This window comes from Phascolarctos cinereus, unplaced genomic scaffold, assembly GCF_003287225.1.
Source record: "Phascolarctos cinereus isolate Bilbo 61053 unplaced genomic scaffold, phaCin_HiC Scaffold_5;HRSCAF=322, whole genome shotgun sequence".
Lineage (NCBI taxonomy): Eukaryota > Metazoa > Chordata > Mammalia > Diprotodontia > Phascolarctidae > Phascolarctos > Phascolarctos cinereus.
This window is the reverse complement of record NW_027555958.1, coordinates 392,549,347-392,574,869: the sequence shown is the minus strand read 5'-3', so window position 1 is coordinate 392,574,869 and position 25,523 is coordinate 392,549,347. Positions and strand designations below refer to the sequence as shown.

Here is a 25,523-nt window from a genome sequence, read left to right as displayed (position 1 = left end):
TAAGGGTCATCTGACTGAACTCCCCCATTTTACAGATGAAGGAAATGAAGCTCAGAAAAACCAAATAACCTGCTCAAGGTCACACAGGTCTTTGGTGGCAGAACCACAACTACGCCTTCACGTTCTTCCTATCCGTTTCTTCCTGTTCATGCCACCTTCATAGCCCTTCTTTAAAGAGACTGTCTTGATACATGCATATATACCCTGGAGCACACAAAAGAAACCTGACAATTCCTCCAATGTATCCTGACCAAAGTCATCACAGCAAAGTTGTCAAAGTCTCACAAAGGAATTCTAATAGCTTCTTTTTTTGTTTATTTTTCTTGCTTGTCTGGTTGAGAATGCATTTCCTTCATGTTATATAGTGGAAAGAAAATTGAAGGGAAAAATGTTTATGAGAATAAATTGTTTACACATTACTTTTTTTCATTTCAGAAGCATTCACTTCCATAAATGGATATGCTAATAACATATAATACTAATACATTTCATGATACAAATTCTCTAAACATTTTTTCCAGGTATTTATAAAGAACATAACTGCTAGCTATTATTATTATTAAACAACACTCTTTAATGATTTGCAATGAATAAAAGTATATTTCTTTATAAATATTTTATGACTGCATGTCCCTTTCTAAGATTACACGTCCTTAACCAATGTTCCAGCAAAACTTCAAGCAATATAGAATTTCTCTAAGTAACAGAGATTCTGTTTTTCCTTTCCAATTAAAAGAATGCAGGCATGGGCCTAACAAAAATTATAAAGAATTTGCCTTCAGTGCTCCTATTCTACACGTTCTATAAGCTTTCCCCACTAGATGGCACTGCCCAAATCCCTTCAGATACCCAATGTCCTACTGCTTTGCCACAACCTCCACCCCCTCCCCCCCAATCAAAACGTAAAGGATCCAATAGTGGTAATTTATACCTTGATTTCCTTTCAAACACACTCCAAATGATAACTTTGGTTCTAGGTATTTCTAATTTCCTTGATCTCAGTTATAGAATTGTTGAATGAATGACTTACTCCCAGTTAATGACAATAATAATCATAATCATAATAATCATAATAATAATAATTTACAAATATCTTACAAATACCTCATTTAATCCTCACTCATAACCCTAGGTGCCATTATTATCCCCATTTTACAGTTGAGAAAACTGAGGCAAACAAAGGTTAAGTGACTTTCCCAGGGTCACAAAGCTAGTGTCTAAGGCAGGATTTGAACTCAAGTCTTCTTAACTCTAAATCCAATATGCTCTACACTGCACCACCTATCATCAAACAGGAAAGAGATATTGTTGAGGAGTCAGGGAGGACTTCCTGTTAATCAAGCAACCCTATGAAATATCAGAGCCAGAAATCTAGTCCAGCTCTCCTGACCCTGAGTTCTATGTTCTCTCCACTACACTACCTGACTCCTTTGAGGAAGAGTCAGACTAGATGACCTCCAATATCCCTTCCATCTCTAATGTTCATCAAGTCTATTGGCCATCTTGTAGGTGAACTTATTTTAATGTTTACTAGCAGAAGTGAGAGGAAGGAGGAAGCTGTAGGAAATAATTTCCCAGCAATGGCTCTGCTTCCTTTGAGAGAACAGTTGGCAACAAGTGGGATTTGGGCTTTGATTGATTGAATGGACTAGGTGATCCTGGAAGTCCCTTCCAACATGGAATGCGGTCATCTAATTGCAAAAAATAATTAGAGGGAACACTGATGCCAACTCTGCCTGATTGTCTTACAAAAAGAATACTGTTGATAAAACAAATGGAAAAGCAACTCAGGGCACATTCTATTGAAAATGAGGCTGTAGAGTTATCTTGGATAGAAAATCTTAGAAGGATGCGTTATAATGAGAAACAGCTAGGTGGTGCAGGTAAGAATATTGAATCTAAGACTAACTGGGTGACCCTGGGCAAGTCACTTAGCTTCTCTCTTCCTCTGTTTTTTCATCTGTAAAATGGGGATGATAAAAGCACCTACCGCCCAGTATGGTTGTAAGGATAAAATGAGACATTTGTAAAGTGCTTTGCAAACCTTAAAGTGCTATGTAAATGTTAGCTATTATTGTTATTATTATTATGATAGGAAAAGGCTATCATTAATAATAATAGAAATAATGATAGTCTATTGTTCTTATTGTTGTTTTAATGAAATACCATGAAGTAAATTCATTTGTCATTTGAATGGGGATTGAAATTAATCCAAGATTACAAAGCACTAGGAAGTCAGAAGATAGGGTTCTTTGTCACTTTCTACTTCTAGGATATTGGGCAAATCACTCTTATTTCAACAACCATAAGAGAGGAATAACAATACTTACACAATATATTTTACAGAGTTTGCCCGAGGAGCAAATGGAATAATAACATAAAATTCTTTATAGTTTTAAAGTACTGTGTAAATGTGAATATTTACTATTATAACCAAGGAAGAGATAGTACAATAGTGGATATAGCAAGGGGCCTGGAATAAGGAAAAGCTGAGTTCTAATCTTACCTCTGATTCTTTGTAGCAGTCTAAACCTAAAAAAAAAAAAGTCACTGAACCTCTCACAGCCCTGATTTCCTTATCTGTGAAACTGGCATAATAATAGCAGCTAAGTGATGCGGTACATACAACACTGGGCCATACACACACACACACACACACACTGTGTGACCCTGAACAAGTCACTGAACCTCTGTTTGCCTCAGTTTTCCCAACTATAAAATGGGGATAATAACAGGACCTACCTTCCAGGTTTGTTGTGAGGATAAAATGAGATAATATTTGTAAATGCTTAGCATAGTACCTGGACATAGTAGGCACTATATAAATACTTACTCCCTTCCCATTCATTCTTCCCTTCCTCACCCATCTTTCAGGGTTATTTTGAGGATTATATGGGATAGCGTAAATAAAAAGCCTTGCAAACCTTAAAGTGCTATATAAATTCTAGCTTGCTATGTCAAAGTTACTATACATTTCATCATATTTTATGGTGCAATAGCATGTAGTGATTCAATTTACTTGGCCTTAGATTTTAGTAAACTACAAATTCATGATATATCAAACACCAAATTATCTAAAATGTAAAAGGAATCAGTGAAGAATGAGCTCCTGTCCAAAGGATAGGCATAATTCTATGTTGTTTCATTTAATACACATTTCCAAGGTTTAGTCATTTAGCTTTTATTCAGAAAGACTTACAAAATCAGCTGGGGCATTCAACTGTCTTGTTTCTTTCCAAAGCCTTACTCTGGAAGAAGTGTTCCAGTGGGCTGAGTCTTTCAAAAAACTGATGACAACAAAATGTAAGTATTTTATAGCTATGCTACGATAGTTACCTATTATCTCCATCTTTTACAATAAGAATATATGTGTAAGTATTATAACATAATACATAATAAAATATAAATTAACCATCAACTTCCTTCTGTTAAAATATATGTATATTTTATGCATATATTCATTCTATACATATATGTATATATATATATATATATATTTTTTTTAAACAGGGGAATATTGGTGATTAATTTAGCTCTTTTTTCCCATAGCCTTCCAGATGACAACTTGCAAGTGTTAAAAAAAAGAAGAAACGTGCAAAAAAAAAAACAGTTTGCCAAGTCAAGCACTATTTCGTCTGGTGTTAATTATAACATTAGTCACCAAGAATATTTAGTATTCGCATGAGTATATGTGCACAATTCCCTGGAAAAGCATGCATAAATAGTACCACTTACCACAAAGTATTATCATCCCTTTCTAAGTTTAGAATGAGACACACCCAAAAAGGTTTCTAGCAATTTACTGTTGTCAAATATTTACGAAGAAAATTATCACTTCTGTAATTTAGCCCCAGCTATATGAAGAAACTCCCCACACTAATCCTAAATATGTGTCTATAATTTTATCTGGTTCAGATAGCAATCTAATATCTTATAAATCTGCTCTTTGGACATGCTAGTGTTGAAAGGGGAAGACAATAGTGAAAGAGGGAAAAACAAAATTGAAGCAGGAAATGAGAAACAAAGATGACATTTTGCCACATATGTTCATGGTGCCTGAGGTCAGGGAAGAGGATGGAGAGTAAAGGAAGCTGCTGAGACAAAACCAGGGTTCAAAAGACAAGAAACCCTGATGGCTTGAATGAAGGTGAAAGTTGTTATGGGTAGTAAGGAAGAACTACAAGTGGTGCAGAATCTATTACTTTATCAGAGATAGGTAGGCTACCTACAAAAGTCTTGAAACCAAACCTTAAATGTATAATGCTTCAGTCTTACTCCAATGACTTCTTGCCATATGGAGGCAATCCTTGCTTCATGGCCATAAATTCTCAAAGAATAAGCCAGTGGAGCACAATTTCTGGTAGATTCTTCCTTGCTACAAAGACCAGGAATTCGGTCTCAAAGCCACACTATACTCTAGCTTTCTGCTGCTCAGCCTAGAAAAGAAGAGAGACTGTCATGCCAAATAGCCTGGCCATTTGGTGTAATGGATTCTTTGACCATGATAACCCATGAAAATAAAATTTACTAATTGCTTCACTTATATGATTTCATTTTAACCTTACAATATCTCTGTGAGGTAGGCAAGGCAGACTAGAGTAGTGAATAGTACACTTAATCCCTAATGAGGAAGAAAAGAGAATTCTGCCTCAGATGTTCATTAGCTGTGTGACCTATGGAAGGTCACTTAACCTTTCTCAGCCCCAATTTTCCCACCTGTAAAATAGGGATAGTAATAGCATCTACTTCACAGGATGATTGTAAAAATCAAATGAGACATCATATATAAAGCAGTTTGCAAACCTTAAAGCTTTGTTGTTGTTCAATCATTTTTCAGTCGTATGTGATTCTTCATGACCCAATTTGGGGTTTTCTTGGCAAAGATACTGGAGTGGTCAGCCATTTCCTTCTCCAGATCATTTTACAGATAAGGAAACTGAGGCAAACAGGGTTAAGAGACTGACCTAGGGTCACACAGCTAGTGTCTGAGACCAGATTTGAACTCAGCTTTCTGACTCTAGGCCCTGCACTCTATCCACTGTGCTACCTAGCTGCCCTTAAAGTATATAAATATGGGCTATGTTCATTTCACCAATGAGAAAAGTAGAATTCAGAGGGTTCAGTGACATATGGAAAATCACACAGCTAAGAAACTGAGCTCTTCTGACTCCAAGTTCAGAACTCTTTCTATTACATCATGATGCCTTCTTTCAAAATAAGGATTAGTTCTAGGGGAAAGGATATGGTTCAGTATTCCCAGAAAAGAGAATTTAAGTAATTTGCTATGAGTGAGAAATGAACGAGCTGTAAACATTAAGGACATCAGTGCCTGCCTATGATTTACTGTGGTCTTCATTCAAGGGTAAAACCTAAAATGTTCAGAAAGTACCTTGCTTCCTCCGTAACCACAGAGAGCTGAGAAAGGAGGTTTTGACTTGGACCGGGAATAGAATATGCAAAGGGGGAAGCAAACGATGCAAAAAAACAGTAGAAGACTGAGAATTATATTAAGCAGAATTAAGCTACATTCAATAAATGATCTGTGTATCTATAAATTCCTTCCCTGTATTATATGTGAGTAGCAACTTTGTTATTAACCAAAGAATTCTTAACCATTTTTTTGTGTCATGGACCCCTTTGGCAATCTGGATGCTCTGGAAACCATCTCAGAAAAAAAATACATAAAACATACATAGGATGACAAAGGAGATCAGTGGAATTACAATTTTATTAAAAAAAAATAAGCCAGTCCATATTAAGAACCCCTAAGGATAAACAGTGAATGCTAGAGTCAAGAAGACCTAGGTTTAAGCTCCAGCTCTGACTTTTCCTGACTATGTAATACCTAGCAAGGCAATTAATCTCTCAGTATCCAAAGCTAATCTCCAACTTATGTTAGAGAAAAGTTGCCATCCGAATTGATAGAGGCAGTTTCTTCCATAGTCTGTCTCTACTAGTGGCATCAAATTCAAATAAAAATGGGCCACCTCTAATAATACACATACACATACACATATTTATTTAGTGTTAACTATGTGCCAGACAGTATGCTAGGGTGTGGGGGGTGTAAAGAAAAAAGTGAAATAATTACCATCCTCAGTTAACTTAATGTATGCATCTGAGAGTTTTTCTTCATTTTCATAATCTAGTACTTTAAACAGCTAAGAAAATCTAGAATGTTAACTCCTTGAAAGCAACAATTTTGTTTTTGTTTTTATAGGCTCATTGAGGGCAGGGATTGATTTATAATTGTATTTCAAGCCTGTAGGATAGTGCCTTGGTTGGGCATATAGTCACTGCCTAATAAAATTGTGTTGAATTGAATTAGAAAATGTATTAATTTAAGGCATTGTCATCAATGAAAGTTTTTGCTACTGTTGTTGCTGAACTAAGCTCTTCTGGCAAATTATAGGTTATTACCTAGGAGAGCCAGACTTGACTGAGATTACATGGAGGTAGGTCTCAGGGAGTAGTTCCCATGTAGGCAGAGTAGACTAGAAAATGTTGTGAATGAATATACAAAATGAAACTTGACTGTTTAGGTAGGTCTGGAGTATACTTGTCAAGGATGATTACAGAGTTCTAAGATGGAATGCCTTGTGTGGAAAACACCAAAGAGCAGTTTGGCTAGATCATATGCAGGAGGACAATGAGTAGTAAGTCTGGGAAAGTATAGTAGAATCAGAATTTTAAAAAAAAAAAAGCTGTAAATACCAAATGAAAGAGTTTGTATTTTAGTCCTGAAGCAAAAGAAATCCACGTGAGCTTTTTGATAGAACTCTATTTGGGGAATTAAAATAATTTAGGTTACCAAAATCCTCTATTGAAATGTTGAGGTTTCTTCATAAAGGCCTACCTTGCCCAACATCATTAAAAACATTATGACCACACCCAATGCTAAATCCTGAGAATCGTGCTGTAACATCTTTAGACTCCTCCCCTAGTTTGGTCTCTTGCTTTACCCTCCCCACCCTGCCACCTCAGTCTTCCATCCTAGTGGCTCTGATCCGATTACTCAGCTTATAGCTCGATGGCCATCTATATAACATTGTGTTACACAACCAGGTTTTCATGGAACTAATTAATGACATCCTGCCTGTAGGATAAAGGTCAGGTTCCTAGAACTGGTAGTTCAAGAAACCACAGAGTATAAATAAACTGAATCCTGACTGGAAAAAAAAAAAACTGGTCTAGAAGGTAAGGTGCCATAGGCCAGAACTATTACAGCATATTAAATTCAGTATCATAGAAGAAGATGGGGCAGCAAGGTGACACAGTGTGTTGAGCACCGGGCCTAGAGACAAGAAGACCTGCATTCAAATCCTCAAACACTTACTAGCTCAAACACTTACTCTGGGTAAATCATTTAATCCCATTTACTTCAGTTTCCTCAACTGTAAAATGAGCTGGAGAAAAAAATGGCAAACCATTCCAGTATCTTTGCCAAGAAAATCCCAAATGGAGTCAAAAAGAGTTGGACGCAACTGAAATGACTGAACAACAAAGAAGAGGGGAAACCAAAGAAACATCACACAGACTAAATTTTAGAAAGGGAAACCATTACGAAATGTAGGAATTCATTAGAGAAAAAAATGAAAGAAAGAATTTAAAATATCAGTAGCTCACAAGAAGCCTGGAAACTATTTTAAAATACTTTATTAAAAGGTCTGAAAAAAAAAAAAGAAAAAAGCATAACAAGAATCAAAAGTACCAAGTGCTTGAAAATCTCATCACATAGAGGAGAGAGAGAAGAAAGGAGTAAAAAGGGGAGAGAGATGAGGGAGATAGAAAAGGAAAGAAGAGAGGGATAAAGGGGGAAGGGGAGAGAAAAAGAGAGAGAAAAGAGAGGACAAGACAAGACAAGACAAGACAGAAAGAAGAGAGAAGAGGAGTAACTGGCCAAGTCAAAGATATTATAGAAAATAAAGGTTAGTCCAAGTAAAGAAAACTTGGAAGCCCATAAAGTATGACAAGATTTGGTATCAGCCAGGAAAAAGGCAGCTCAAAAGTAATTTTAAGGAGCAAGATGCAAAGGACTCTAAAAATAGGTTCTTCAAATGTGACCAAAGGAGTAAGCCCCCATGTGGCTACACAGGGCCCTCGATGACTGAAGAACAGAGCTCACCCGTAGAAATGAAGAGGGGACAGTTAACATGCTGAATAAATTCTTCACCTTGGTCATTCCCAGAAGATTATTGGGGTGGGCCTCACTTTCAATTTTACCCAGAATTGATAAGGTTGGTAATTGACCAGGTTGGTTCAGAGAATGATCAGGGATCTGAATGTTCTAAACCAAACTGGGTAATTAATGTAGAATCATAGCATCCCTGATTTCCTTTAAAGCATAGTCCAGATGCCATGTATCCAGAGGCCTTTTCTAAGCTCCCGGGTTCTTGCGCTATTTCCCACAAAATTGCTAGACAGGTATATTCCATATATTCAATGGAATTGAAGTCAGGAATATATTCCATATATTCAATGGAATTGAAGTCAGGAAGACTTGCATTCAAATCTTGCCTCAGACTCTTTGTAGCTGTGTGACCCTGGGCGAGGCATTTAACCTTTCCTAGTCTCAATTTCCTTATCAGAAAAATTGGGTTAATAATAACACTTAGATCACCAGGGGATCAAAGTTTTGTGGTACATAATTATCTGTATTTATGTTGTTTTCTCTATGAAAAGCTATGAAAGCTCCTTCAGGGCAAGGACTAAAGGAATGTTCATTTTTCTGTTTTTTTTAATGGAGGTCTGGTGAATGCTGAGACCACTTGAGATCTCAGCTACCACAAGGAAGATGTTAGGGAGCTTTTTCCAGCAAAGTAGTGATGAGTGAGGAAAGAACCTTGGTAAGACAGATTGTGGAGCATATGTAGACATTCCATAACTGGTTTTGGTCAACTGGTTCTGGTTCAACATGTGTTGAAAAAGAGACTCTTTGTCTGTGGAAGCATTCAAAAAGGGCGTGTCAGATTCAACTACTGTATCTTTACCTCATTCATACGTAGGAGATCTCAGTGACTCCTTCACTCATAGCATCCAGTAAAGGGAATGAAGATTCCAACCTTGGGAGTTTTGGAAGTCAAGAAAGTGAGATACAAGAATCCAGAAGTCAGAGCCAGGCCTGCTACATTGTCCCTTAGGATTCTGGGGTACCCTGCAGGTTTTCTCTTTTCTACTGCCATCAGCTTGAGGCCCCCCCCCCCCAAGCTGCTTCCCCTGATCCTCATTGTTAAGGAGCCAGTGACTCCATGTTCACCTGCTTTTTCTGGTTCCAAAGATACTGATCTCTCCAAAGATACTGGGAAAGGTTGTGTCTCACCCAGTTTAGACCAAACTGAATCCCTGATCTATTAATTTAAGCCCAGATTAACACCTGAAGCCTGACTTGTCACTGTGTGCTTGGGGTCTTCATTTGCTTATGTATTCCAGTTTATCTTGACACCCCAGACTCTAATCTACATTTCACATTATACCTTATTCAATTCAATCCAATATACAGTTATGAATGTACTGGACCAAGGGTGGGTAACTTGCAGCCTCGTGGCATTCTAGGTCCTTAGGTGCAGCCTTTTGACTGAGTCCAAGTTTTATTGAACAAATCCTTTTATTAAGGGGGATTTGTTCTGTGAAGTTTGGATTCTGGAGGATCTAGTGGGGAGAAGGTAGGGAGGGCTACAAACAAGAGAAAAGGAAAGTGCTTTTCTGAATATTCATTGCTTCACCAAGTTGTCCTACCCTGGCTCCTGCTCCTACTCCTGGCTCCCCACAGGTTTGGCCTAACCGAAGACCTAAAGCTTGTTTACAAGGCATGTAAAATATATTTGGTGTGCCTCAGATGGAAGGCCCTATATGAATAATAGCAAAACTAATTTATATTTCAAAACTATAAATCTGTAATTATTCTTGAGTTTCAGAACTTTGATTCAGATTTTAATGCAATCTTTATTCAATATTTTTCAATTGTGTTTCTTAATGTTTGCCCATGAAAAAAATTATCAATTATTTTTAGATGGTCCAGTAATCTACGCTGCATATTTAAAAATGGAGCACAGTGATGAGAATATGAAATTCTGGATGGCATGTGAGACATACAAAAAAACCACATCACGATTTAGCAGGATCTCTAAGGCCAAGAAGCTTTACAAGAATTACATTCAACCTCAGTCCCCTAGAGAGGTAATATCTTACTGAGTAATAATAACTGTTATGATTGTAAGAATATATACTTACATCTCTAAAAAGGAAAGATGGTGGGTACAAAAAGAGAGACTCTTCTCAAGTGGTTGATTCTTCTTTCTTGACATTTTGAGAAAACAAGACAAACCTGTAAATACTGCAAGAATGAACTTAACCTGTGACAAATAATAGGTTATTTGATCACTTTTATTCCTTAAGATACCATTTGGATACAGTACAGCAAGGAAAGCACCTGAAAATCAAGAGACCTGGATCCTGATCCTGACATTAATTAGCCATATGAATTTGATTTAAGGAGGAAAAAAAAAAAACGACTTCCTGACAATTAGCACTATTCTGAAATTGGAAATGGACTACCTAGGGAAATAATAGGCTGGTTTTTTGGAGATATTTAAACAAAAGCTAGATATGTTGTAGAGAGGATTCTTTTTCAGATAAGACTTAATTTACAGAGGGCCACTGAGGTCTCTTGCAATTTTGAAGTTCCTTATTTCTGTGACATCAGGTCTCTAAGTCTGCTTCACCATCTGCAGAATGAAAAGATAAATAACATTCCATGACTCATTGATGGGGTTTTTGGGATATTGAAATGAGGATGTGGATGCAGAAATACTTTTGAAAAGTATGTAGTTCTATACATACAGATGTCAAATAGCATTGTATCATTCTAATTCTGAAACTCCTGAAAATGATTACATCAACTGTAATTAGTGTGATGACTTTACTGTGAAGTATAAGGCTATTTAAGCTGAGATTGCATTATATTTCAAATTATCCTAAAAAAAACATTAATTATATACTATATTCAGAGCTCACTGCTAGATGTAGTCAGTGATACAAAATGTAAATAAGATATAGGCATGTCCTTATAGAACCTACAATTTAGTGGTTGTCTATGACACCCACAAAAATATTCATAAAGGAAAATAATATGTGATAAGTGTGTTAGAGAGATGTGAGCACATTGATAACATAGCATAGCTTTGTGAAGATGTGGGATGTGACCAGATCTATGCATAAGGAATATGCATAACTTGGCAGAGGTATTGAAAGATGGATTGGATAGGGAGTAAGTAGAGTCAGAAAGTCCTTTTAATAGACTATTACAATAGTCCAAGTAGGTGGCAGTGAAGGCCTGCATAAAGATGGTAGCAGTGGCCATACAGTAAGGGAATAATTCATAAGATGTTAAAGATGGATTTTACAGGCCTTAAAAATAATTGAAAATGAGAGATATGGGTCAGGAGTGAGTTAGTAGCAATACCAAGATTTTGAATATAGGTAACAACATGAATATTAGTGTCACAGATTAAAAAGTAAAGTCATGATGATGAATAGATTTTAGGAGAAAGGTTATAAACAATTTTCAAAATGTTGAGTTTAGGTGTGGGGGCAGTAATGGTGTGTTAATACAGGGAGTGGCATGGCATGAAGATGTCTAGAGAGCAGCATGGTAGGCCTTATGCAAGCTATATGATGAATTCTCACCACGCAGAAGCCCAGGGCCCCTAGAGCAGAAGCTGAAGTGCTGGTCAGTGTTAAGGCAGCAGCAAAGAGTAGAGAGACCATAGAAAATGGCTCAAAGATAAAAGAGTGAAGATGGAATTCCAGGTGTGAGAAATAGAGAGGGTGGTTTTGGCTAGACCATAGAGTGTAGGTAGGGGAATAAAGCACAATGAAGCTGGAAATGGACGAGTTTATATTTTATTCTAGAGACAATGGATAGTCACTGAAGTTTATTAAGTGAGGGTGTGACATGGTCAGATCTGTGATTGAGAAAAATTACTTCTGCCACTATATGGAGAATGGATCAGAGTGTAGAAACAACAGAGGCAGGGAGACCAATTAGTAAATTACTGCATAGACCAAGTAAGAGGTAATGAGAGTAGATGCTAAAGTGGTACCTGTATGAGTAGAAAAAAAGGGGTCAGATGAGAAATGGATTATGTAGGTAGAGAAAGAAAGATCTGGCAGTTGATCAGATATGAATGGAAGGAAAAGTGGAGAGAAAAACAAGACATTAATGTTATGAACCCAGGCAAGTAGAAGAGTTATGGTACCTTGGACAGGAATAAGAAAGTTCAGTAGAGGAGTGGACTTTTGGAGAAATATAACGTATTCTATTTTGGACAAGATTAGTTAAAATTATCTTTAAATATCCAGTTTGAAATGTACAATAAGCAGTTTTGATGTCCAAGAAATAGGGACTGGGTATATAGATTTGTGAGTCATCTTCATAGAGAAGATAATTAAACCCATGGGTGTTCAAGTCATCATTAGAGAAGAGAGAGAGAGAGTAAGAGATGAAAAGAGACAGAGAGACAAAAACAAAGAAAGGCAGAGAGAGACAGAGACAAAGAGTGACAGACAGATAGAAGGAGAGAAAGAGACAGAAAGAGAGAGTTTAAGAGTAAAAATAGAAGAGAAGAGGGCTCAGGACAGATCCTTGCATTATCCCAATAATTATGGACTGTGATATGGATGATCCAGCAAAAGAGACTGAGAAGGAATGGTCACACCAGTGGGAGGAGAACCAGAAGACAGTAGTGTCATGACAACCCAGAGAGGAGTATCCAGAAAGAGAGAGTAGTCAAGAGTGTTAAATACAGTATAGAGGTCAAATTGACTGAGAAAAGAGCAACGGATTTGGCAAAGAGAGTAACAAAGAAGCAATTAGATCAGAAGCAAACTAACTGAATGTGTTATCTCTAAATCCAAGAAAGGAAAGAGTTTCCATTTGGAAGGGGGAGTCAAAGGTGTCAAATGCTGCAAGGTTTCAAGGTAAATGAAGACAGCAATTCAATGGATTTAGCAATTCGAATATTATTGGTGACTATGGAGAGAGCCATTTCAGTAGATTAGTTGGAATGGGAACCAAATTATAAGAAGTTGAAGAGAATTAATGTTGATAAAGTAAACTGAGTCATTGGTATAGGCAACTTTTATAGAAGTTTGGCAGAGAAGGGAAGGAAGAATGACAGAATAGTGGGAGATGAGGTCAGACCTAAAGATACAGATTTGGGAATTACCTAAAATAGATGTGATCATTAAAGCCATGGAAGTGAATGAGAGATTGCCAAGGTAGAAAATGTAGAGGGAACAGACCCTAAGGTAAAACATTTGAACTCTTCAATTCAATTATCCAGGATTTTAATAACCTACTTTAACTGGGGGCTAGATTTTATAGATGGGAAAACTAAGGTTTTAAGAGAAGGGAGATGACCGGATGAGGAATGGGAACCCAGGTCCTCTGAATCTTAGTCCAGGGCTCTTTAAAAAGTCTCATTCTGCCTCACTTACTGCACAATGGTGAAGACCCAAAGTGGGAGTAGATTGAACTATCTAAATTAATAGATGTGGTAGGAAAAAAAAAAGGTGAATGTTGACTTGAGGTCCTTGTCTGGGATCCAGCTTTGGTACCTGGCCTTGGAAAGACCACTTCTGGGTCTTAGTTTCCTCATTTGTAAAAATGAAAGGATCAGACCAGATGATCTCCAATGCGTATTCAAGCTATAAAATTATATGGTCTTGTGGCTTTGCTAGTTACCACGCTTAAGTTAAAATACCCACCTAAAGTTAAAATTAACAAGTCATGAGGAAAATCCTAAAGCCACTACTCTCCATCCACATCTATTCTAGAAGAAATGACAGGGGTGGGGTTGGGGCAGGCCAGCAAATGTGAAGGGATTCACAGGAGTCCCAGATGATGAAGAGAGGATGTGGTACAAAAGTTCCTATTGATGGTGGGCTAGGGGTTGAGAATAGAATATGGAAATTGTACCCTCCACAGAACCTGACTTTGTTGACTAATACCCCAAAACCTCATCTGGAAAATGCATGGTTCACTAAAGCCACTTCCTTCGTCCTTTCCCCCACCCCACTTCTCCTCATTCTCTTCTCAATTTGGGACATATTCCATGTGATGTGGATGTTTGCCAGTATTTAGAAAAAGAGCCTATTAGAATCATTTTTATAAGATCATTAATTTCCCCTTTCCTTCAAAGGATCCTTCATCTCAGTGCTTCCCTATTTTTCACACCAACATTAACAAACCACTTCTTTTTTATTTTTGCTCTAGTATTATTTTTTCCAGTGTGGTTATGGCTATATACCAAAAATAGAAACTAAAAATTGTCTCTTGTAAGTTTTTCTCTGTGCCTGAAAAATGACACTAATATAAGGACTCTGAGTGAAAAGACAGGAGAGACATACTGTCAAGGTTTAGAGGTTTAATTTACCAATGTTTGGTCATATTCCATGAACCTACATGTCATTTAATTTTTCAGATTAACATTGACAGCCCCACCAGAGAAGCCATCATTAAGAACATTCAAGAACCCACCCAGAATTGTTTTGATGAAGCTCAAAAAATTGTGTACATGCACATGGAGAGAGACTCCTATCCCAGATTCCTAAGGTCAGAATTATACCAGAACCTCATCAAAAGCCTGCAGATGGACAGCCAAACCTGAAAGTACATTACCATTTCAGAAACTGAAGATGGTGTATAGAAAGCACCTTTTTTGTTCTGTTAACACCTCTATACAACAAAATAAGGAAACAGAGGAAAGTGAACAATGGGTGGATTTATAGCTTCCAAACAGGCACTCTGCAAACTTTAGAAATACAAGAAAAATCCAGTATAATTTGATTATCACACCAAATGCATTATAACAGAGCGAATCATGTACCTAAATCCCAGGGATGTTGTGAGGATAAAATTGGATTTTTGTAAAACACTTTGCAAACCTTAAAGTGATATATAAGTGATAGCTAGCTCAATGTAAGCCTGATATAGCAGTTTATATTTAAGGCAGATGTTAAGATTATCTCCACAACACCAATATTAAAGAGATTCCTCTCAAGTGACCAAAGCTTTTCAAATTCATCCATTGATCATGCTCCTGGATCACATACACACCTCAGGACCTAAAAAGTTGTACTTAGATGAAGACTAGCTCTAGGTAGATTATATACTGTAAAGAAAATGTTCTTGCTTAATAAATTTGCTTAATTGTATTGAATTATCAAAAATGTAATGAAATACTTCACAGTAGAAACCAATGACAAATTGAAGACTTAGTAACAATAACAGTGTGGTCTTAGACACTATGTTACTTACATGGTATGTGCCATTTTACATGCATATTTTTTCATTGCTTTATAGCTTACTTAACTTCAATCATTGGCATATTGCCTTTTTTTAAAGCAATTACTGCATGTACAAAGCTTACTGTGTTTCCTAGTTGCATAACAAATTGACAGAATTTTTTTTCCATTTATACTTGAATATACTTTTAAAATGAAAAAAAAAACCACTGTCTTATTTCTGGGATTTTTTTACCCATGATATGAATGTATCAGGCCATTCTCTGATACATAAGTGGCTCTCTGACTTAGTTGGTATGAATAGTGCCTCCCCTACTTCCTCCCACCCCTAGACAGGCCATAGTTACTCCATCCCAAGGCTCACCCCATGCAATTATTGCCCTATCTTTCTGAAAAATAGAGATAGGGGACTCATCCAATATGTTGATCGACTTTCCCTAGTTCTTTTAGTATGTGGATCACATTTGCCATTAAATAGATATGTGGACCTACAGAAGCTATGAATTCACATTGTTCTTCTCTGTTTATATGAAAGTAAGAAATAGGTTTTGGTACAAATGACTGCTACAAATTAAGTCTTACATATTACACCAGCCAGAACATACATCACTCTTCCCTAGTACCAATCACATTGGAAGATGTGAGAAATATAGTGCATCTATGTGAGATTACTTCCATGTGAATGTTCCCATTCACAAATATTAGAAAAAAAACACTTTGTCCAGCACTGTCTTTTTCCAAAGATCAATTTTAAAAAAAAATTATGAAACATCTGTGATGTACAGGAGACTAGGCTAGGTAAAGGGCATAAAAAGACAAAGATTAGCCCCTTCCATCCTGGAACTTCCATTCTACCAGTGAGTAGATGGCAGTGATATTTTTCAGTACAGCCATGGTAACCTGCTGGTAGAGACTATTTTGAGGAGATAACTTGCAACTTTTCTCAAATCATACCAGTAGGTGACCATTTATTACACATAGTAAACATTTAATAAATGTATCTTGAATTGAAATTGATTCATAGTTAAGCTCATTAAAATTCACTAATAATTGCTGACATTTCATTCTGTGAAATAGGTGCTATAGGTATAGGCGGTGATTGGCCTTAGTTACACAGTTGATATGCGGTGGAGCCAGAATTTGGAACTCAAGTTTTCTTGATTCCAGGCCCAGAAGGCTATTTACTCCATCATGCTGCCTTTCCATACTCCTAAGGATTTAATATTGTAAAGAACAACACAAATGAATATTATTTCTTTTCCTTCCTGGGATCATTTTTAAACATTCCTATTTCAATTTGTTTGGTAAAATTCTTCCCAATGGCCTTGATACTACTAATAAAAAATGAATCCTTCTCTCACTTCATGGGGGCACATTAACTCTTTTAGGTCACCAGGTCACATATCACTGACTGGTTCCTTCCTTGAAAATACTGAAAAAAAAATCATTACCTAGAAAGGTTAATCCACTTTCAAACAGAAGTGAGCAACTTACTTCTTTTAAATTATCAGGATCAGATCCAGCATTTTTAATATGGATATTAAGGTTCATATTACCCAACATTTTGAATGAGTAACATTTTCACCTGCTTAAAAATAAATAACAATAAACTACATTCATAATAGAAATCATAACCCCCAATTTGCTAATCAGAACATACCCTACCTCTACTCCTGAGACCAGGAATACCCAATATAAAGTATAAAGTGAAATTACTCATTTAATGGAACATATATGTTGCATTAAAAAGTCTTGAAATGTTTAGTCATGCAGAAATTCAGAACTGGAAAGGACCTTTTTTAAGCAGAGCATAAGTCCAACCCCTCATTTTAAAGACAGAGAAACTGAGGCACAGAGAAGTTAAGTGACTTGCCTAGAGTCACACAACTAGTAAATTTCTGAGGCAAAATTTGAACTCATCACCCTAACTTCAAGTCCAGCACTCTATCCACCATGTTACCTAGCTGCCAGGTAAGCCTACCAACTATTAGAAGTCAGTGTTCTATAAAAGTGCATTGGAAAGGTAGGGTAGTACCCATTATATTTGGCATCAGAGGACCAAGGTGTAGATCCTGGCTCTGTCTCCTACTACCTGTGTGATTTTAAATGAGTCACTTTTATCTCTATGGGACTCAGTTTCTTTATCTACTAATGGGTCTAATAATTCTCACACCAAAAGGTGGCAGACCATAGATCCTGTCCTCAACTTTGTTTCATAGATCTGACTCACAGTTTTGCAAGTCTGGTAACTCAGTTTTGGGTTTTTTTTTTGGGGGGGGTGATTTAGCTTTTTGTTTTCCAATTCTCTCAGGGGTGATCTAGAGGACAGAGTCATACTAACCAAACTAACAATATATTAACTCACAAGGGATTAACCAGAATGACAATTTATCCCCTTATGATAAAAAATAATAATAAGAGCTAGCATTTAATAGTATTTTCAGGTTTGCAAAGCTCTTTATGAATAACACCTCATTTTATCCTTAGAACAACCCAAGGTGCTATTATTATTCTCATTTTACAGATAAGGAAATTAAGGCATGCAAAGGTTTAAGTAACTTGACCAGGATCATGAACTAGTATCTGCGGTGGGATTTGAATTCTGGTCTTTCTGACTCTTGGATTCTATCCACTGTGCCACCAAGACGCTACTTCCAAAGATGTTTGCTACCATAATGGAGGGTGTCCAGAATTAACTTGAAATTTAAGACAGATTTCCTACAGATAATGGCCTTTGTTGATGACATAGCATTTATTGAATCAAGCCTCAAAATATAGAAGAGCCTCCTGAAGGAGCCTGGCAGCCACTCAAAATAGTTTGACTTCAATAGCCCTACAGGTGTGTGTGAACCCATCGAGACTTCAGGGGAGAGAGTGGACCTAGGCCACAGGTTACAAAGTTTAATTCATTTTACCAGTTGGAGATAAAGAGGCTTTGGTGATGTTATTTGAAAAACATTTGCTCAATTTTCCTCTGCCATTGCCAGACAGTTTGTGAGTTTGTGTGTGTGTGTGTGTGTGTGTGTGTGTGTGTGTGTGTGTGTGACCTAGAGGAATGTCATCTAGCCCTTTATTTAACACTAAATCTCTCAGTATTTTCTATAAACTGAGGTTTTACATTTAGCTCTGAAAAATTCTTTCAGATTTAGAAAGCTTTTTATGTAGCATCCCACTCATGCTTTTTCCTACATTTGCCAGAGAGCTGAATTTTAAAGTTGCCAGAATGACAGTTGCTGGAGGGAAGAGAATCTTGTCTGTTTAATTGCTTTTGTTCAGGGAACTATATTCAAATGGAGGGAAAGGTAATCAATTCTTTGGCTGCTGACTACATGGAAATAGAAATGCTTAGAAGACTGAAATTTTAAAAATAAATATTATCTTTGAAGCAGCACAAAATTTAAAAATAGTTGCCTGTGTTTTACTCTAATGATTACCAAAACTATTACTTAATTCTAAAGAGGGATGGAAACATTTCTACTAAATTCAAGATCTCCATGAACCTTTGCTGTCAACCATCAAAAATGACAGTTTAAAAATATAATCTTTTCACTCGAGAATTTAAAAGAATATTATAAAATAGAAAAAAATACATATATTTCTAGCATACTTCTGAGTCGTACACCAAAGCTTTACAAGAGAGTAGAATTTGTAGAGGTCTCCCAATACACTGAGTGGATGTCATGGATGAAAATCACAGAAGAAGAATAGGCATAGAGAAGTAGTGATCTGCATTTTTGCAAGAAATATCCACATTGATGAGAACAAAAAACCATGGATATAAGAAAAGATTATGGGTTTATTTTGCTTCAGCACAAAAATTTAGTCAATTTTTGAAAGCTACCGGTCTTCATTTTCTAACATGAGAAATGAGATTGAAACACTTTTAAATTTGTCCATTTCCCACCTATCTTCATTCAAACTTGTTTTCAGATCATCCAAGTGACATTCCTTCTTTGACAAATGAAAATGAAATGACTTATACCAAAAGGAGAAGTGTGGGAATATGCACAAAAGTACCAATTACGCACAAACTTTGAGCCATTTACAACCTTACCAAGCAAGTAGGAAAAAATTACCACACTGTACTCTCTAAAACTTTAACACTTCCCTGTCTCTACAATTATACAAGCTATAAATGAAGTCAATCTACTTGGCATCTTTACTACTTACCTGGTTTACACTGTTACCCTGAGCAGATGGCTCTTTGTGCTTCCATTTAAGAATAATATAAACATCTCAGTCTTGCCTCTGCATTGTTTTCATTTCATAAATACAAGCCCACGTGGGACTCAACTTACATCAAACAATGGTTTTATAACTAAAATGATGTCATTTTCTTAAATTGTATGCAATCTGTATTCTTTGTCAACCAGTCAAAAAAATTTGTATTAAGTACTTATTACATGCCAAGAACTTTGCTAAGCACAAGGGATGCCAAGAAAACCAGAAATACAGTCCCTGCCATCTATGAGCTTGTATTCTAATGGGGAAGATAATATGTAAATAACTGTACACACCAGATTTAGAAAAGATTAGGAAAGCATTCATTATTCTCTCTTCCATGACTACCTTGGTAAACTTGGAGAAGGGATCTCAACACAAATGGCTGCTGGCCCAGAGGGAATAGATGTTTAGCCTGTCAAATAGCCCTTACATTACAGTGTGCTGAATGGGCAGAAAATAGAGTGAGCAGAGTCAGAGGGGAAAAAAAAAAGCACTTTCTATATTAACAGATGAAGTAGGAATGTAATTTTTTTTCAAAAATTCATAAGGACATCATCTATGTTCATGTGAATTTTGAAATGGTGAACATATGATGGATTTAAGCAGTCAAGATTAGCTCATTAAATTCTATTTGGAGGTCAGAGAAGTGAGTCCATTTAATAAATGAGTAATTCATCATAATTCCATATTCAAACACTAGAAATAAAGGAAATTCTTGGATGATTTTTGTGTATATAGAAAGGCTAATAATATTTACTCAAGCATATAGATCTAGAATTTTTCTCATGTGGGTACCCCCACCACACGTACAGTATACAAACCATCCATGCCTTCTGGTTGAGTGGCTGGACTCAAAGAATAGTTATTAATAGTACAATGTCAACATATGAGAAAGTCTCCAATGGAAACTGGATTCTAATACAGGGATTTCTAATTAACCCTGTGTTTCTGAACATTTTTATTCATGGCTTGGATAAGGGCATAATTGCACACTTATCAAATTCATAGATGACACAAACATGAGAGGGAGGACTATCACACTGGAGAACAGAATCTGATTTTTAAAATCTCTATAGGTTGATTTAGTGGACTGAATCTATTAAGATGAAATTCAATAGGGATAAATGTAAAGTCTTAAACCTAATTACCAAAGTGGGGTGGGGTGGGGAGGAAACTTCTCCTGTATAAGATAAGGAGGCATAGACAGTTTATTGTTGTTGCTGTTGTTTGGGGAGTTGTTTTGTTTGGGTTTTTTTTTAAAGATATGGTAGTTTTAATGTACTGAAAGCTCAATAAGAGTCAACAATGTGATGTGGCAGCAAAAAAAAAAAAACTTGCATAATCTTGGGCTGCATTAAGAGAAATGTAGCTTCCAGAATAGAGATTTAATAGGCACATTCTATTCTGTCACCTTCATATCTCCCTTAGCGTACTGTTCTGAGTGACACAGTTTAAGGACACTGAAAAACTGGAAAAGTGTCCATTTGAAGAGCCACCAGAATGGTAAAGGGTCTTGAGAGTACATCATATGAGGATAAATTGAAAGAACTGGTATATTTAGACTAGAGAATAGAAGACTCAGGCAGGATGTGACAGTTGTCTTCAAGTATCTGAAAAGCTGTCATGTCTTGTTTATACCCCAAAAGGAAAAACCAGGAGTAATGGGTAGAAGTTGCAAAGAGAAAAAGTTAGGCTGGATGTAATGGAAAATCTTCCTACCAATTAGCATTGTTTCAAAAGAAAAATGGGCTGCCTTGAGAGGGGGCTTGAAGGTTTTCAAGCAGGGAATGGATGGCCCCAATAACCAAACCCCTTAAACCCCAAAGCTAGATTGGGGATGATGATGGAAGAGATCTAACAAGGGGTGTCACCAGGCACCCAAGCATAATAATCCAATAAAATCAATCTCATAGAATAAGACGAAATCCAAAAGGGATAAATATAAAGTCTTAGACTCAGGTATAAAATAATCAAAAGCCTCTGTACAAGATGAGAGAGGAAAGAGAAGAGAGTCCACTATTATGCTGAGAGAGGCTACTCCTAGGAATTGATATATGGTTACATCAAGCATTCATGGAGACTTCTGGTTCCACCAGAGCAACTCACTCAACTCTGTCAGAACCACTTGGGAAGCAGGGCCTGCTCTAAGTGTTTTGTAAGGCATAGAAGATTTCTGTTCAAATAATTCTGATTGTTTTCCTTCCCCTCAGGTCACAGGCAAGGAGACTCCTATCATCTAGGTAACTGGAAAATATCTAGCCCAGAACAGATAATTTCAGATATGAGGGAATCCAGAAAGGGCATACAAAGAAAGGAGAAGAGGGTGTGGTTAAAGCATATCAGTTTGTTGTACTGAGAAAGAATAGGCTTGGGAAGAAAAAAAAAACAGGCTTTTTCTGGATTCTAAAGTCCACTCTTCAACAATCTATTTCAACAGAAAACAAGTAAGAACAACAAACATATATAACTTAATATATCTGAACACACAGGCCCTCCACAAATAAGATGAAGTCAAGAAAGGTGCGTATAGGCCCTGCAGGGTTAAACTTAACACAATAACATGCCAGGAAGCAAATCTTACAAACAGGGAGAATTCTGGTTATTCAAGCATTGTTTTGGTGATGGTATTCTATAACAACTCTCTTAATTGGTTGCAGAGACTTAGGAGAGAGGTAGATGTTTGTTTGTTTTTTTATTCAAGAATTAAAATTCTCCACAGGGGAAGTTATATTTTCCCTCCACCCAAGCATCCTTCCACAGTACATTGGCAACAAATGGAGAGACATCATGAAATGTCTCTGATTTCATTCATAATGCCTCCCAGAGGAGAGCACCCCATCACTGACACATTGAGCCTTCAGCCTTGGTCAGCTGCATTCCTCAGTGTTGGAACTTTTACCATGCCCTGAATTGAAGCCTATTTGTTATCTTTGATCAAGACTGTTGGAAGAGTTGTGTAAATAATCAGACATAATTATACTGTGGCTAGTTTCCTGTGAGTAGAATCTGAATCCAAAATAGTCAATCCAGGGCAATGAAATACATTTTCATCCAATCCAAAGCACATAAAACAAAGAGGCCTACCAGGTCAGGGCAATCCTTTCTAAAGGTTGGGGAGGGAAATACAAGTAGTGGGGTACAAGTGAAAAAAAATGCAGTATCATTAAGAGAGTCTTATCACTGCCTTCATGAGATCACTCCACTAAAACTCATCATTGAATAGCAATACTCTACCAAACATCAGTTAGATATTCAGATGTGCTTGTCATGGCCATCATGCATGAGCTCTCAGTAAAGCAGTTTGCTGATAGTTTCCGTGTGTGTGTGTGTATGTTGATCATGGCATAACTGAGAGTGAAGGGTTTGCTGAGATGGATTTGACTTTTTCTCCTTGCGCTCATAAGGCAGAATGAAGTAGGAACAACGGATGCCAACAGGCAAGCTGAAATTTAATGTAAGGAAGTTCTTCCTAAGGATTAGAATTATCCCAAAGTGGAATGTGCCTCTGGAGGTGGTGGCTAGCCTCTCATTTAGTCTTCAAGGAAAGACTGATAACCACTTGCCAGGTATGTTATAGAAAGGATTCTTGTTCAAGTAGTCAGACTGGATAACTTCTAAGGTCTCTTTCAGATCAGTGTTTCTACTGCTTTAGTAATAGTTGAACACTTTTCTCTACTATACTCTCTTGGTTTTTCTCCAGCATTGTTAACTGTTCCTTCTCTGTTTCCTTCACTGAGTACTTGATCCCTTCCCAACTTTCTACTCCCATGAATTCAACTATGACCTTTCTGTAGATGTCTCCCACTTCTATAGCTTCAGCCTTGAATTCTCCTCTGAGTTGAAGATTTGCAATTCCAATTGTCTTCATATCATCTCCACCTGGATGATCCATTGTTAATATAACGAACTGAAATTATTAGCTTTTGAAAATATATTATCTATTCCTCCTTCTGACTTCAATCTTTCTGACTGTGACAACACTGTTCACTAAAGTCTTCTATGTTTGCAAACTTTGACTCTTCCCTCTGATTCATTTCTCTAATATGATCAGTTGCCAAATCTTGTCATTTGTAGCTCTTACATTTGTCCTCTCTTCCCTATTCCCACTGTCACTGCCTCAGTACAAGCCCTCATTACCACCCCTCTAGAGCAGTTCACTAATCTTCTAACAGGTCTTCTTTCTATTCTATCTCTCATTCCTGCAATCTTTTCTTCAGTCCAGGACCATGATAATATGCTTTTTGCATAGATCTTATTGTTTCACCATAACAGATCCAGCTAAACTGTAATTTTATCATTCGTTCCCTAACATCTGTTTTGTGGCTGCTATGACCTTTCCCATAAAGATATGTCCACACCGTAGAACTTTCATAACTGTTAAGTGTCCATTCTTACTTTGTAAAAGTAAATGTATTGCCATTGCTTTCTAGAAAATATATGCATGCATAAGTACATTAGCAATTATCTAGTTGCCCATTACTTAGATGCAAGATACCCTATTATGTGAAGTACTAAACAAAAAGCTGTCATTGAAAATTAGGGTTTATTGTTCCTGGAGTAACTTTAGAGTCAGAGACCGGAACAGGAGAATTAAAAATTAAATTAAAAAAAAATTCAACCTATAAACAAACTTAATGTTAACTTTGTTCTTGGTTTTGCCATGAGGTCCATTATGAATTAATGACCATCTTTACCACGGATGAGAACCTGGGCAAGTTTTTTAGAGTGTAGCCAGGGTTATAAGAGCAAGTAACTCTATGAGAACAGAAACAAAGCTATCCATGAGATAAATCAGCCTTTTAGTCTTTCTTTGCTTCTCATTGTCTTTCCTTTACCCTCAAAACCAATTACAATGCTCAAAGATCTCAAGGCCCAGATTTGAGAGGGGAGGTAACATGTAATACATTATTTTCCTACCAACCATTGCCCTAGAACCCCTCGAAAGTGACTAAGAAATTTCAGAGGTTAAACTTTTCCTATGTAAAATAAAGAAAGCTGGGGCAGCTAGGTGACACAGTGGATAGAGCACCAGGTCTGCAGTCAGGATGACCTGAGGTCAAATCCATCCTCAGACCAGACATTTGACACTTACTAGCTATGTGACCCTGGGCAAATCACTTAACCTCAATTGCCTAAGGAAGAAAGAAAGAAAGAAAGAAAGAAAGAAAGAAAGAAAGAAAGAAAGAAAGAAAGAAAGAAAGAAAGAAAGAAAGAAAGAAAGAAAATATAAAGAAAGAAAACTAGAGACCCATTATTATCTGCTGCCCATTCTCACTTCCACCCAACCATAAGGACTGATATTATACTTGCATCACCAAAATAGCTAAGGGAGGTTCACCTAGAGATGCAGACCCCAAAACTTGTAACATCGCCTCTCATCAGGTCTTATGAGGCCTTCAGAAATAAAGAATTTTCTGAGGGTAGAGCCAAGATGGCAGAGAGAAGCGAGGAAGTTGCCTGACCTCTCACCAGTTTCCCTCAGAAATAACATTAAATCAAGCCTCTAAATGGATTCTGGAGCAATAGAACCCACAAAAAGATGGAGTGAAACAATTTTCCAGCTTAAGATAACTTAAAAGGCCTTCAGGAAAGGTCTGTCACACTTGGGTAAAAGGGGAGCACAGCCCAATGCAGAGGGTATCCGGGCAAGCCAGCAGGAGGCTTTTAGCCACAGCACAGATCAGCAATTGGGGACCCTCAGTTCTGGCTCAGCAAGCCACCCTGTGAAGCCTCCAGATTCATTGAAGAAGGCAAGCTGTGAGCCCCGGAACACTAGCACAATGGGTATGACTAGGCTGGGCCACCTCAATGCAGACGGCAAGCTGCAAGCACCTGAGGCCCTGGTGTGGAAAGCTAGTGACCAAGCCCCTACCCCCCAGCATAAGAAGCTTGGGATAGTGCCCCCTGTGCCCAAAGACCAGAACTCAACATTAAAAGTCAAGAAATAGGCTGAAAAATTAATAAGAAACAGAAAAGAGCCCTGACCATAGAGA

At 37.1% G+C, this 25,523-nt stretch overlaps 1 protein-coding gene across 5 annotated transcripts in view; it reads left to right on the top strand.

The window, feature by feature from the left end:
- The window catches only part of RGS13 (regulator of G protein signaling 13), a 43,060-nt gene extending 26,394 nt beyond the window's left edge, over window positions 1-16,666 (top strand). For all 5 annotated transcript variants that reach the window (XM_020984430.2, XM_020984427.2, XM_020984428.2 and 2 more), the window contains 3 exons: window positions 3,242-3,303; window positions 10,010-10,176; window positions 14,484-16,666. In XM_020984430.2, coding sequence (XP_020840089.1) covers window positions 3,242-3,303; window positions 10,010-10,176; window positions 14,484-14,669 — 415 coding nt within the window. In that variant the 3' untranslated portion in view covers window positions 14,670-16,666. The remainder of the gene's footprint in view (window positions 1-3,241; window positions 3,304-10,009; window positions 10,177-14,483) is intronic.
- Window positions 16,667-25,523: the final 8,857 nt, after the last annotated feature.